The sequence below is a fragment of the Lepidochelys olivacea genome (assembly GCF_965140295.1).
Source record: "Lepidochelys olivacea isolate rLepOli2 genome assembly, chromosome: 4".
NCBI lineage: Eukaryota > Metazoa > Chordata > Testudines > Cheloniidae > Lepidochelys > Lepidochelys olivacea.
Window position 1 is genome coordinate 123,866,745 of NC_140414.1, and position 14,924 is coordinate 123,881,668.

At 40.5% G+C, this 14,924-nt stretch overlaps 1 protein-coding gene across 1 annotated transcript in view; it reads right to left on the reverse strand.

Annotated features, from left to right (window-relative positions):
- Positions 1 to 323: 323 nt before the first annotated feature.
- LOC311519166 (uncharacterized protein C4orf50 homolog) overlaps positions 324 to 14,924 on the reverse strand; it is an 87,750-nt gene continuing 73,149 nt past the window's right edge. The window contains exons 17-19 of the mRNA XM_084625447.1: positions 6,357 to 6,487; positions 3,143 to 3,196; positions 324 to 528 (exon numbers count right to left, since the gene is read on the reverse strand). Of these exons, the coding sequence (XP_084481573.1) occupies positions 343 to 528; positions 3,143 to 3,196; positions 6,357 to 6,487 (371 nt within the window). The 3' untranslated portion in view covers positions 324 to 342. The remainder of the gene's footprint in view (positions 529 to 3,142; positions 3,197 to 6,356; positions 6,488 to 14,924) is intronic.

Here is a 14,924-nt window from a genome sequence, read left to right on the forward strand (position 1 = left end):
GCTCCAGCAGCACCTCCATCTACAGTTACATTATGAATTTCCTTTTCTAAGACAATGAAACTCTAACGTGTGCATGCAAGGTACATATTAATGAACAGCCATCATACGTTTCACCAAAAAGGCAGCAGAAAAAAAGCTTTTCATTTCTGTAGAACTACTTTGATGTACAGTGTATTACTGATAACTCACAGGTTCTTTGGTATTACAAGTGCCTACTGATTAGAACACAAACATGCATAAGTTGTAAACAGGTGTTTGTCATGAGGATAGTAAAATGTATTCAGTCAAAAATGACCAGAGGATAAGACTTTCCATTGATAACACAGATGCAGTTTCTGCTACCTAATGGGAGCTGGCACCAGGCTTTTGGTCTTCGGGGTAAACACTAAAGGCAAATGATGAAGCTTCCTTTTTTGTTAAAGGACAACTAAATCGAACATTCATCTTCTCAGATACCAAACCAGAAGAACCAACAGTCTGAACGCTGATTTGAAACGGCACAGAAAGATCCAGATTTTCTAAAATAGTCTGAAATGAGAGGAGATCTCCATTTTAAAATGAGTTGAAGTCACACATTAGAGCAATACTACTATTCACATAGAACTTTATGTAACACATATTAGGCCAATTTTCCACTGGTACAAATGGGCACAAGCTCCTTTGATTTCAATGGAGTTTTGCCTTTTTACATTGCAAAGAATTTGGCCCAGTGTGTGTGCACATGTGCCTGTGTAAAATAAGGAGTACATCAATGGGGACAGGGTGAAATGGTATAAAGGTTTTATCAGCATAAGTTTGGGATGTTCACATTACTCATGAGTGTGAAAACCACTCATGAGTAATGCAGGTCATCCCAAGAAAGCCTTTGCACCATCCCCACCCCCCTGTTCACATATTCTGTATATGTCACATCTTACATAAGAAAACATTTTACACGATTTAGAAAGATTTTAAACTATCTTCTTCTCATCTTCCCCTTTTGTGGGGAGGGCAAAGCACCTATTGGCTACCTGGGTGCATATGTGGGCCCCTTGAACCCAGCTGTAAAGGGCTCAGAGGGAGTCATAAAACCCTTTAAAAGAGCACTAAAAAAGCTTTTCCATTCATAAAAATGTCACTGTTGTCAAGTCTGTGATCTCAGTCCCTTCCAGGGCTAGAAAAAGTACAGGGTCACACAGGGAAGCTGGGAATCTCCCCTTTTCCAGAGGTAGAGAGAAACAAAATTCTGGACTTCAAGCTTGATATTTTTATGTCTAGAATATCCATTGCTGGTCCAGGCCCATCTTGCCCATCCTAGGCCTCGGGTAGGGATAATTTGCATGTGTGGGGCAGGAGAATGCCACATGTTGGGGAAGGGGCAGGAGAAAAATATTTCTCTAGTAGGTTTTTTTTTTTTAATTTAATTTTGTTTTGTTTTTAATGGCAGCTGTTTGAAGTTGCTCAGTGATCTGGAATGTTGAAATAAGTCTTCAGAGTAGAGTGCAGGCAAGGCAGTCAAAGGTGCACAATAAATTAATTTCTCCTATGTCTCTGCAAGTTAGCACATCTTTCCTCTACCTAATGCATATTACCTACACATATGTGGTATATACACAAACAGGAAGACCGAGAAAAACTAATCCACATAATCAGTTCTGTTAAAAGAATTTCCAATTGATTGACTACACTTGGAGTTCATTACAAAACATGTTTAAAAGACCAAATAACCAAATGTTCCAATTTATTGTCTAAAGACAAAGCAGTACAATACAGAAAGGAAAGCATTAATACCATGCTAATCCTTCTGAGAATGCTTTTTTTCTCACAGCATGTAGTTCATCTTACATAGAAGGTGTGCTTCAAAATATGTCCCTCAAACCACTTATATTTATAGCACAGTTGCTTATAAGTTTGAAAGCAATTTATACATCACTTAAGGTCCAACCCATGAGTTTGTACCAGTTCCTTAACTTGTTCTGTTCCTTTCCTTATCTCTGTTTTGGATATTACACTTGAAACCAGTTGCCCCTGAAGGTACATATACTAGGACACAGAACAGATGTATCTTGCCTTTGACAGACTTTATATTTGCTAATGCCAAAAGCTACACTGAGCTTTGCAAAGTATATATATCTCTTGATGCATGTGAACAAAGTGAACAGAGTTGTGGGAAAGATATATCATTCAGTTAACATAACCGACTACATGCTGGGCATAATACAATATTAATATCGTATGCCCTACAGCTAGCATATATCTATTGGCTAACGGTCACTTAAGAAAAAGCATACTATTTAATTTTTAAAGGCAATGTGTTCACCACAACACACAAGGATACTAAATACACAGTAAGCACACATTTATTTATAAATTTCATACTGAGTCAAAGACAACTAAGATGTCTGGAAAGAGAGAGACGTGTATGAAAAGCATGGCTGAATGTTCCATGATATTACATGAAACAAATTACTTGACTCACATGTTCAGTTAATCTCTGTTGCCTAACATGATAGCGCTGGTCTCTGTATACTTTCAGTAATAACTGGAAATGATACTACGAAATTGCTGCCAACAGTTGACTCGGAATGAGATTTGGCATTAAAGCCCAACGATTGATGCTGAAAAGACTAGCCAGGAATCATGCTGGGTGGAAGGAAGCCGACTCGTTCTCACCTGGGATTATGAAAAGCCACAACACATCTGATGGCAGATTTTCAAGAGGTGATAGGAGAGAAGCACACAAACCCCAGGTGGAATTAATGTGTGCTTGATGATGCGCATCATCTATGATGCCCTAGGAACTGACCTTATGATGTCTCGCAACTCATAAGCAACCCAGTAGACTGGGTAGAACAAGCAACCATAACCTCAAAAGAATTTCAGGCAAATGATTTAGGAGATATATATGTAATACCAGGTACAATTATCTTGTTTCAGGTTCCTGCTCTTCACTCTAACACAAAATCCAGTGATTATTTCTATTAGTTATATTGCTGCAAAAGGATGATGCTAAGCAGCACTACCTTCAAAAATTACCCTGTAATCAAGGAAATAATATCCCCTCCCCCATCACTGCATGGCCTATGAAATTATTCAGCTCAATGGTTTCTCCAAATTAAATACTGATAACAAATAATATCTTTCTACAAAAAACTCTGCTTACCTTCGTGCATGCTGAACTCATAACAGATTTACGAAATTCCCCATCTGTATATATCTGTAGTGTAATATAAAGTTCAGTTAAAGGTTAACGAGAAAATAAATAGCTTGTTTAAATTACCTAATTTAGGTTGTGGAGGCTATTTGGAAATTTACCTACTGTAGCTATGAATTTTTAGGTGCTTATTCAATAGTGATTTACATTTTACGACATTTCATTTAGGGTGATTTGATTAAGTGGGATTAAGAGGCACATACCCTTGTTCTGGTTTTCTGCCAATGATTTCACAGGAGCTCTATGACGCTGGCAATGTGGAGAGTGTTCTCGTGGGTAACTGCCATTGACACTAGTTTGTGAAAGAGTAACTTGTGTGTCAAAAAACTCCAGCCTTTAAACATATTGGGCCAGATCCTAAAGCACTTGCACCATTTTTACTCCGAGTCAGATTTTAATGAAGTTAGGCACTTAACCTTCTTAGGCAATTTTGAAAATACTAGGCACCTGCCTGCATCTTTAGTCACCTAAATACCTTTGCGAATCTGATCCTCAGTTCCTATTCAAGCAAACACCAACTGAAACCAGTGGCTAAGGGCTTGTTTATAATGCCCTGTAGTTCAGATTAGGAGGCTGTGAATTGCGGTGCACAAACTGCCCAATGTTGTTTCTGCTGGTGCGAATTCAAAAGTTCCTAGTTCGCGTTAACAGAGTCCTGTTTGAAAGAGTACTACATTAAGGAGAACTAGGTACATTTTAGTTCACTCCAGCAGTGTACACAAACATCAGTTAGAGCACAGAGAATTTGCTGCACTCTGCAATTCACACCTCCATAGGCTGCACTGCAGCGCAGGGTAGACGTAGCCTAAGTAAGGACCACAAACCAGGTTCTGCCACACTTATGCATCACAAGCAGTAATTGCTTTCAATGGGACTATTCAAAGAGTAAGGGACTATTTAGCAGAAGATGGCACTGAGCAAGGGTTTCAGGGTTTGGAGCATTGTTTTGCACTTGCCAGAGTTCCCACAGGAGTACCACAGTGCAAAGACCTTACACAAAAAATCTTGTTGCTTTTTTTTTCAAAATTTCCAAAGTCTAATACATACACAGTAGTAAAGTGGGAAATGTAAATAGCATTCCAAAACTACTGCCCTAAAGTTATGACACATGTAAGGTATAATTTAAGGCAGTTTCAAGTAAAGCACACACACATATAAAAATATATACCTGTGTCTGCCATAAGCCTGCAAACTATATACTTTGAAGACTGCACCTGCTCCTAGTGAAATCAAGAGGAGTTTTACCATTGTCTTTAATAAGACATGTTCAAGTCCTTGGTTAGGAGATTGCAATCACATGCCTTTAAAAATTCATCAGCCAGCTCAGCCTATATATACACATGAATTCAGGTGCAGGCATGAATAAAAGAAATGTGTGATAACTTATTGCTCTCACAGAAACTACAATAAGGGAGATGGGAAGGCAGGGACAGCATCTCTTTAAAAATTGATTAGCATATAACTGATGTAGGAGAATTATTAATATTATACCATTTTGACTACAGCAAATGGGAACAAAATATACCATACATCCACAGGTCTTAAATGCATTAGTCATTGGTACAACTGGGATGTTATATATTATACAATCACAAATTGACAATGAAATAGGGTTTCCAAAAGTCACTTCAAAGGGGAACTGTTCATAGCTTTTTAAAGAAAAAGGATACACATTTATACCAATAAGAATAATTGGATAATAGTTAATTGAGTTTATTCTTGCCAGGTTACAGTTGAACGTCTTTTTTTTTCAAATGATGGCAAATATAATGAAATATTCTTATAATATAATGAAATTATATTCACCCCTTATTCTGGACATGTAACTCACATTAATTTTACATGCTGTTATTGAGGTAGCATGATATATTGCAGAACATCATATGTTATTGACAACCTTGTATATCCTGGCAACCATGGCAAATGAAATATTTTTCTTATTGCATTAGCATATTTTATATTTCTGATTAGAGCCATTTTCTCCCTAGAATTATGAAGGGGAAAACTACTTGCTATCTTTCTTCTCCTGAAATGAGCTGGAGAGAGAGGCAAAATGTATCATACAAGTGGCAATTCAGCATCCAGGGAAAACCAAAGAACTGGAGCGTGGAGACTGAAGTACCCTGTTCCCCTGAGAAGTATCTGCCGTCCAGGTCTGGAGAAGCCTGCACTGTACTGCTGACCTGCTCTGCAGAGATATAAAGGATTTCTATCTTCAGGGCTATCAATCTGGCACCTTGTACAAGAATTAAATTCACTTAACAATAAAGTAAAATCAATTTCCCTCATTATTATGGGCCAAATTATGATGCTTTTACTCATGTTGAGTAGTCCTTCACTTCTCAAATAGCCCTATTAAAAGGATGATCCAGTGGTTAGGGCACTAACTTAGGAGACCCAGGTTCAATTCCCTCATCTGCTACAGATTTACTATGTGATTAAGACAAGTCACTAAGTATACTTCTCTGTACCTCAGTTACCCATTTCTAAAATGGGGATAATAGCACTGCCCCACCTCACAGGGGTGTTACGGGGGTAAATACATTAAAGATTGTGAGGCAGTAATGGGAGCTATAAAAATACCTACAATAGACCTGAAATATTCAGCAAACCCAATGTAAGTGTAGCAGAATCAGGCTCCATTAATGTATCTGCAAAGTGCAGACAATGAGCTTTTCACAAGCATTGCAGAAGATACAAAATGAAGAATTTGAAACCTAAACTTCTGCAATTAATAATGACCCCTCGCTATTTCTAGGTTCATTAAATGGGAATTTTAAGTTTAGTTAGACCCTTGAAAAAGAAATACTCTTAAATGTCATTTTAAAATGTTATGATATTTAAGCAATATCAAGACTAATACAGAAGCGCATATTATTTCTACTTGGTTTTTTCTAAATTAAATTCAGTAGCTTTTGTGTCAATAGTCTTTGAACACAAGTATAAGATCTGCCTTTGTAATAAAACATGACTTTATGGATTTTACTGAGTATTTACAATCAATGTGCTGTACTAGGTAGCATCCAAATATTAACACTTTGAGTATTTGAAATAAAAAAATTATGCATGTGATAAAAACTACTCACGAATATTAAATAAATGTTTCCTATTTATCATGGCATAAAGAATTTGATGTAGTGTTTTACTTTGTATTTAAACTTACCCTGTATCCTGTAATGAAAGTTCCATTACTACATCCTAATTCATCTACTACCGGTCTCTCCCAGCCAATCATCATGCTGCTTTTTCCCACTGCTTTAATAATATAGACCGAACCAACTGGAGCAGGAGATCCTAGAGAGAGAGAAAACATAAAAGTAATGCAGCAAGAAGTTTCTGTCCAACAGCTTTTTAAACCACTGACATAGCATGGTCCTAACAGCGGTAAACTACCTTTTTCTCTCCAGCAACAACCAGGGACAGGGTTTTACGTGCACACCTTCAATAGTACAAATTATAGAGGTATATGGAAACTGACATTTTATGTCTGTCCCTCCTTTTATTCCAAAAATAACATATTCTTAACAACAAAGTTCAAATGGGCTTGCAGACCTGACAAAATAAAAGGGAGGTGAACCAGTTGCTCTCAATGGGGCATTATAAATAAAATGGAACTGACTGAGTCTAAAATGTTGTTATGAACACATGTTGTAATGCAGTGTTGGTCCCAGGATATTAGACAGACAAGGTGGGCGAGGTAATCTTTTATTGGACCAACTTCTGTTGGTGAGAGAAACAAGCTTTCGAGCTGGCACAGAGCTCTTCTTCAAGTCTGGGAAACATACTCAATGTTACAGCTAACTAAAAGATGAAACAGATTGTTTAGCATAAATAGTTAACACATATTTTAAGGGACCATTCAAGGTGCAGTGGCCAGGTAACAGCCCTCTAATCATAGGGAGGAAAGAAAGGTGGGGGGGACGGGGACGCGGAGGCAGCTAGGGGCAACTGCTATGAGCAAATGAAATTTCATGGTCAGATCATGACAGACCCAGCCCTTCTTGGCAACCACTCTAAGTCTGGAATTTCAGTAAGCTCTTGACACCATGCAGAATGGCCAATATGGTTTAAATTGTTATAGGCCCAAATTGTGGCCTCCTCATAGCCTAGACAATGCCACTCTCCCGCACTGTTAAACACTTTTCACAATTCTGTTCCATTCCTGTACCATCAACCTTATTGAAAAACGTGCAGTTGAGTAGAAAGGAGCAGTTGGTACTTTGAGCCCATTCTTACTTTCCTTATGCACACAAAATACCCACTAATATTAAGCAGGAGCTGGTCCTTTGCTGCTTTTCACTTGGTTAGAGAGGGAAGGGGGTTAATCTTTATAGCCCCAATTCAGCAAAGCATTTCAAGCAAATGCTTAACTTTAAGCAAGTGAGTAAATTCATCCCTAGTCAGAAAAGCTCTCAAGTTGCATTGTAAACTTAAGCACATGCTTTTTTGACGAACTGGGACCTATGTTTTTATTATCACCATTTGCTTAGTTTTTTTATAATTAGTAGTAGTAGTATCACTATAATTTCCCTTCTTATTTCTCCATCTCAGACAATCAGAAAAGCGTTGTTGTTTATCTTTGTTCCTAATTATAGCCAATAACTGCCTTTCCACATTAAAAGCTACATAGTCTGTCATCATTTGGATCAAACTGTTGAGTCACGCATGCTCCATTTGATTTCTTCAGTGAAGAATGGTTAAAGGAGACTCCTATTTAACAGTCACGCAGTAGAAATATCAAGGAGAAAAGCAAGATGAAATTGTAGAATATACAGCAAACACGATAATGTCTGAGAAAGAGAGCTGACAAATCCTCAGTGCATTAACTGGAAGAAGTGACACTTTTTATCAGAGAAGGCCGATCCTGCACCTATAATAATGAATGACAGAACTCCTCTGTGCTTGCGTAAGAGCAAAAGCAGGACTTAAAAACATAGTTGCACTTAACCCACAAAGGCCTAATTTAGGACAGATAACAGAGAAGGGCAGATGAGATCATAGTGAACACTGAAGCTAGAAGCCCATATTTGAACTCTGAGGAACTGAAAGAGAGGGTACTCTGTGCCTGGTTTTACCTTTGACTCTGAAATTCACTTCCCCATTAGTGTGAAACTGAATCTGAGTCAATGACCTTCAGGCTAGTTTTAAGGCCTATCTAATCACTCAGGCCTAGAACCTTGGCATCTGTTCTGGGCTGCTTTGCCCTGAAACGGCACAGAGCAGCTGGAGAGCTCTCCAAAAGAGGTAACTGAGGAGTCCCATGACACAGAGGAATCCTAAGTGATATAAAGTAGGCATAGCCTGTGGCAAATGGAGGTCAGCTGGCAGAGAGAAGCAGGCCCAATCAGAACCGTAAAGAGTAGTTCTTCAGTCCCCCATTTACTGTTGTCTTCCCCCTCACCCTTCATCTATCATTGTCTATGATTTATCTAGCAAACTGTAAGGCCCTTGAGGCCAGGAACTTATCTTTTCACAAGGTTCACACCTCCCAAATACAGAAGAGTTTGGTTGTAAGCTGGAATTAACCCCAGGGCTGTACTTTAGTCTTTTTAAATTTAAGAATGGACAGGGGACAAAAAACTGGCCATTAAACTAGTGCCTGCAATTCTGACTGAAGATGATTTTGGGGCATCATTCTGGGTGCCTAAAAACATGCATTGACCGTAAACAGCATGCACCAAATTCAGTGTTCTGATTGAGGCCATTTTGAAAATTTGGTCAAAGATGCCAACAGTTAACACGACCTACCTTTGTTGACTGCTAGACAGAACCAGGAATATATTCTATGTGTACAAGTGGAATGCTGTTTATTTGTGAAAGAAATTTAGTATAAGAAGGGCTTCAGGAAACATAAGAGTATTCTTCTAAAATGTATCTTGCCAGTTACCAGGCAAGACATTTTTTAAATGGCTATTTGCAGTCCCCAGATATCTCTAGTATACACCAGCTGAATACTCAAAGGATGCAACTGCCTGGGTAAGCATAAATCAAGCTCTGAGGAAATGATTCGTAAAACTGCAGCATCAGTCGCCTGAATGCTGTCAACATCAATCTACCCAAAGCATAACCTTGGTACTTCCATAGATGTTGGCCTATTGAGTGAGCTCAGCTCCTTAGGTTGACTGCACTGCCTGAGTATTGATGTCTTTATTACATTTCACCTTTCTCTATTTTCATGGTATAAATTAAATAGAAAGAGTCTGTACATTTGTGTGAATTATGACTCCAGGGCAGTGACACCAGTATTCCCATCCAGGACCAACTATGAGATCATGCTTTTTATTGCATGTTCTGTTTGCACAAACAATTGGAGTTCGTTCACTTTTGGAATAAGTGAAGAATGGTCTGGATCCTCAGGTGCACCCAGTAAGTGCTGAGCACAGCTAAGAGAGAAAAATGCAAAGGAGCTATTCACAATTCCCTGATCCTAGGGCAATTTTGGGTAGGTCTACAGAGCAGTTGATTTAATTAATTGTGGTGTAGATGTTCGGGCTCTGGGTGGAGCTCAGGCTCTAGGAGCCTGTGAGGGGGAAGGGTCCCAGAGTTCAGGCTGCAGCCCGAGCTCAAATGTCTACACCGCAATTAAACAGCCTCTTAGTCCATATCCCACAAGCCCAACTCAGCTGGCACGGGAAAGCTGCGGGTGTCTAACTGCAATGTAGACATACCCTTTCTGCTGGCCCATACCCAGCATAGTTAAGGACCCATTATATTGACCGGAATTGCTGGAGCACAGTGCACCATATCCATTCCCGCTTCTGTTCTTGGTATGTCCCCACTTAGTGCAGCTTTCTAGTCCTTCTGTGCCGTTTTGGTGGCAGAGGGGGCCAAAACAAGTGCCAAGATCATGGCCCATAATATCTAGAAGGGGGCCCCTATGAAAAGATCATCTTGACCACTTGATTAACTGGTGCATATGAAGCTGAACACAGAAGTAAATTAGTGTAATATAATTTATTGTCTCTCCCTCTAGTTATTATAAATTAGTCCTGCTTTCTACTAAGGGCTCTGTAGAAGTGGAAAAAGGGCTCCGACTTTTGCATTTCTTGTTAGCTCCTGTTGTTTCTCTGCTTAGCTAACCTGTGTCTGTATGAAGGAAAGGGTTTATCAATCCATTTAAGCACTCACCCTCACTCTTGGCTAGTGGCTCGTTCCTTTATGCTGTCACTCTCTTGTCATTATTCCTTGCGAGCCACAAATTGTACAGTCAGGTATAAAAAGTTACTGTACTATGGTAAAATTTAGGTCCAATCAAATGCAACTGTAGGTTAAAATGCATATATAAAAAATAAAATCTTCCTTAACCTAATTTTACAATTCATTGAGCTGATGGCCTTCCTCTGTTGTTGGAAATCCCCAATCCTAAAATAAAGAAGATGGGAGAAAATATCATGATAAATCACTCACACTCCCCTTTCCTTTGGGGGAAAAAGTCCTTCTGGAATTTCTCTTAGCCATTCCCATCAGCAAAATCTCCTAGACTGTATATATAAAGCTAAATTTACAAAGGGCATGGCCAGACTTACTGAGATAGGGAAGGGATTTATTGTTCTGTTCTGAAGTCTGTCTGGAAGGATTTGTCTGCTTTTTAAAACCCTGGAAGTTGGTACATAACAAATAATAATGATTTACACTTATATGGTGCTTTTTTATCCAAGTATCTCAAACCTTTTTGCAAATCCTAAGCGTCAAAGCACTTCTCTAGGACTAAAAGATTGCCTATCGTTTTGCAGTTCTGTACTATGGCATAGAGATGTTAAGTGCCTTACTCAAGATCCTACACCAAGTAAAGGAAAGCCAATAATAGAATGGAAGAGTTTTGATTCTCAGTCCCATGCTACACCACACCCGTCTCCTGAGATTTAGATGTGCTGGGTTTTTCTTCCCCTTTCCAGAGGCATACTGGCTATTCCTTACTTCATACCATTGTTTTCTTGAGTCCTGATAAGTGTAGTTGCCTTCGCTGGCTAACAGGGTATTATCACTTAACCTCACTGAAATCAGCTATTGATTGATCAATGCATGGCAGTTGAATGGAACAAGGTCAGCATATTCCCTCTCTTATCTTGCACCTTTCACAATAGTATCTAGAATGATATGGATGGTGCAGCTATGATGCGGAGTTCAGCTGGAAGAGTGAAAACACAGTATCTCTGCGTATTGTTTACATCATCTGTGCCACAAATATCAAAGGTTTCAGAGTAATAGTTGTGTTAGTGTGTATTTGCAAAAAGAAAAGGAGTACTTGTGGCACCTTAGAGACTAACCAATTTATTTGAGCATATGCATCCGATGAAGTGAGCTGTAGCTCACAAAAGCTTATGCTCAAATAAATTGGTTAGTCTCTAAGGTGCCACAAGTACTTCTTTTCTTTTTACAAATATCAAAATTAAGTATATGTTTAAGTCAACCCCTCTAAGCTCCCCACATACTGCAACCAAACCCTTGCACTTACAGATCACCATGATATTCTTAAGAGCACCGTACGGTTTAAAGTGTAGATTTCAAAATCAGTTATTGGGTCTGCTTTTAGGATCTGCCCCATGCTTTGCAATGCGGCAGCATATCCAGGAGTTTCTTTCCATCCTTAACATGTGTGAATGCTGAATTGCCAGCAAAAGATGCTACACAGTAAAGATCTAAGGAAATTTTTCTCTCAAATCTTGTTTCAGCTCCATCACTCTTGATTATTGGTAAGGGCCAAGTTATTCACAATGCCTCTGTGAACCAGTTACTCCTGGGGGAATTCTGCACCACTGCACATGTGCAGAATTTATGTCCCCCACAGATTTATTTGCTTCCCCATAGAAAAATGACTGACAGGGAAGCAAAGGGAAGCCATAAGAGCGGCCATGCAACCCTCCCTAGACATATGTTTTGAGGGCCCAGGAGAGCCGGCAGAGAGATAAATTACTGTGGGGCAGGAGGAGGGACTGGGGAAGACCTGGTTGGTGGCTCCTACCCTGCACCGGGCTCAGCGGCTAGTCCCAGCTGGGCTGGGGAGAACAGGACTTCCTCTTCTCTTGCACAGCATCTGGGGTCAGGTCAGACTCACCCCCAGATTTCTCCCCCAGCTTAAGAAAGCTCTGCAAACTCCCCCCCTTGCTTCCTGCACCCATCACTCCTCAGCTGCAGGGGGAGGGATCCCTGTACAGGGAGCTGCTCCTCTATTCATCCAACCTCTGTGCATCCAGATCCCCTGTTACCCAGACTCTCCTGCCAAGCCTCACCCCACTGCACTCAGAACCCCAAATGAGCCCCACTCACCCTGCATCAGCAAGACAAGTCACCTGCACACAGATCTCCACTCCACTGAGCCCCAACCAGCTGCATCTGGACCCCCTCACTGAGCCCCCACACTCATACCCCCCTGCCAAGCTCTATCCTACCCACACCCAGACCCCCCATCCCTGCTGAGCCCCAACCACCTTCACCTGGATACCCCTGCAGAGTCCCATTACCGTTGCACCCAGAAGCCCCCAACAAGCCTCTGTGCATCCAGACCCGCCCTGTACCTGGATCCCCCACTGAGCCACCTGCACCCAGATTGCCCCACACAGAACCCTCTCAACCCACACCTGGATCCTCCCTCACTAAGATCCTGCTGTGCTGAGCCTGCCTGCCCACACCTGATGCACCTGGCACAGCGGGGCAGGACCCAGGGGTGTTTCTGGGGCAGGCCCAGTCCTCGCACTTTGTCAGGGTTGGGTGCAGCCTAATCATTGAGTCCATGTCCCGGGAGGAGCTGCACAGTGATTTCCCACCTCTGTGCAGCCAGTGGCCTGTGCTCTCTAGTGCCACGCAGAACCCTCCACATTTATTTGACAAATAAAATTTGCAGAATTTTAAAATATTGTGCGCAGAATCTATTATTATTTTGGGGGACGGGGCAGAATTTTTTATTTTTTTGGTACAGAATAACCAGCAGATGCAGGGAGGGGAGGCGAGGAATATAGGAACATCACTTCTGCAGTGTCATTACCAACTTCCCCTGCAAAAGCCTCTCTGCAGGACTTAGATTCAGTTATACGGAAAGCTGGGGGATGGCATCCTAACCCACCGGGATTTCTCACCTACATAATAAATTCTGTCTGGACTGTGGAACCTCTCTGACAGGTGTTCCAGAAGCCATCACTGGGGAAGGAACCCACCGGAGCACAAGCTCAACAGAAAGCGTGTTCCTGGTATGTTGTCCGACAGGCAGGATAGGTGGCAGCACAGGCACACAGTGTGGGTGTTCCCAACCTCTGGCAGATCTAGACATATTCAGCTCCTCTCCTTTTTTGGTGTGTGTGGGGTGAACCCAGCCTTCATGCCCATAAAACAAGGTGAATGACACTGCGAGTGCAAACTTGAAGACTTCTTTCCTCATGGAAGGAGTGATATGTCACTGAAACAGTACAGGACGGTGCGTTCTCTAGTCCTTTGTGCTATTGGAGACACTGGTTCTCTCAAAGTAAATGGCGAGGAAGTAGAAGAAATTTAATCATGATGCTACTTCCTTATCTAACCCATTAAGTGCTTAGATTGTAAGGTGATGGGTGCTATAGAAAACTCTTAGACAGGTCAAACTGTCATACACTATTGCAAACAGCAAAAGCCTGGTCTAGACAAAAGCTCCAAAGAGCACACAAATAGGCACAGAGGATCTTGGAAAGGAAAGAAAATTAGGAGATTTACAATAATCTTATTTAAACACAAAGTGCCACCCCATCTGCAACAGGGATCAAATGACAGTTTACTATGAATTGAATAATCAAATATTAATTCTGTTTGCTTTCTGTCTCAGTTAAAGCTACTTTTAGAGAGAAAAAAAGAAAGAACTCCATAGCTGTCCAAAAGTAATATGCTGGTAACGAACATCAGCTCTCTTTCTTTCTTTCTTTCAAAAATGGAAAGCGTTATCCTGCTGAATTTTAACAAAATAGTCTAGATCATTAATCAAATATGTGTGTTCTTTACATGGGTTTTTCATTATACAACTATATGGCTGGAAATCAAACACACTGAATGAGAATCCCCTGCCTAGACAACATCTGTTCCTTTCTTTTGACCATCTTCTTTCAAGGCGTTCTTCCGTAGCTAGGGCCAGTTGAGTCCTTGCCCATTGAGTCCTTGCATATATGCCTCCCATTGCTATGTCCATACTGCATAATCTCTTCTATTTACCTAAAGAATAGTTTTTTTAGATCATGTCTGAATATTGCAGAGGGACAAAGAGTTTGATGATTCTCGGACAGAAAGTTTCGGGGGGCAGGAGAATCTAAACAGTGAGATGCAAAAAATCTCAGGAGAATATAGAGAGGCTACAAACAAACATGTAAAAAACCCATTTGTTCTAACATTTATGCAATATTTGCTTTTTAAAATGTGCAAATAGTCTATCTATAAGGGAAGCCAAAACAGAATATTTCTGGACATTAAAAGGGGCACATTGGTCCTTATCCAAAACCAAACTGATAGCATTATTCCAAAACACTGACCAAGGGAACACACACTATATTATAGAGTACACTACATAAATATCTGAAATAACTGTCACTTGATGTCTCAGTGTAAAATTTTCTCACCAGTGAAAATGACGGTATGAGAGCAGCTCAGGTATGTTTCTCCAAAGCATCTGCTACTACAGTTCCTGTCATAAATACAACTACCACAATACATGTAAGAGCCTCACTGCAAAACACACATTCCCTGGATGAGCAGGGGATTCACTGGAAAATTAGCAATG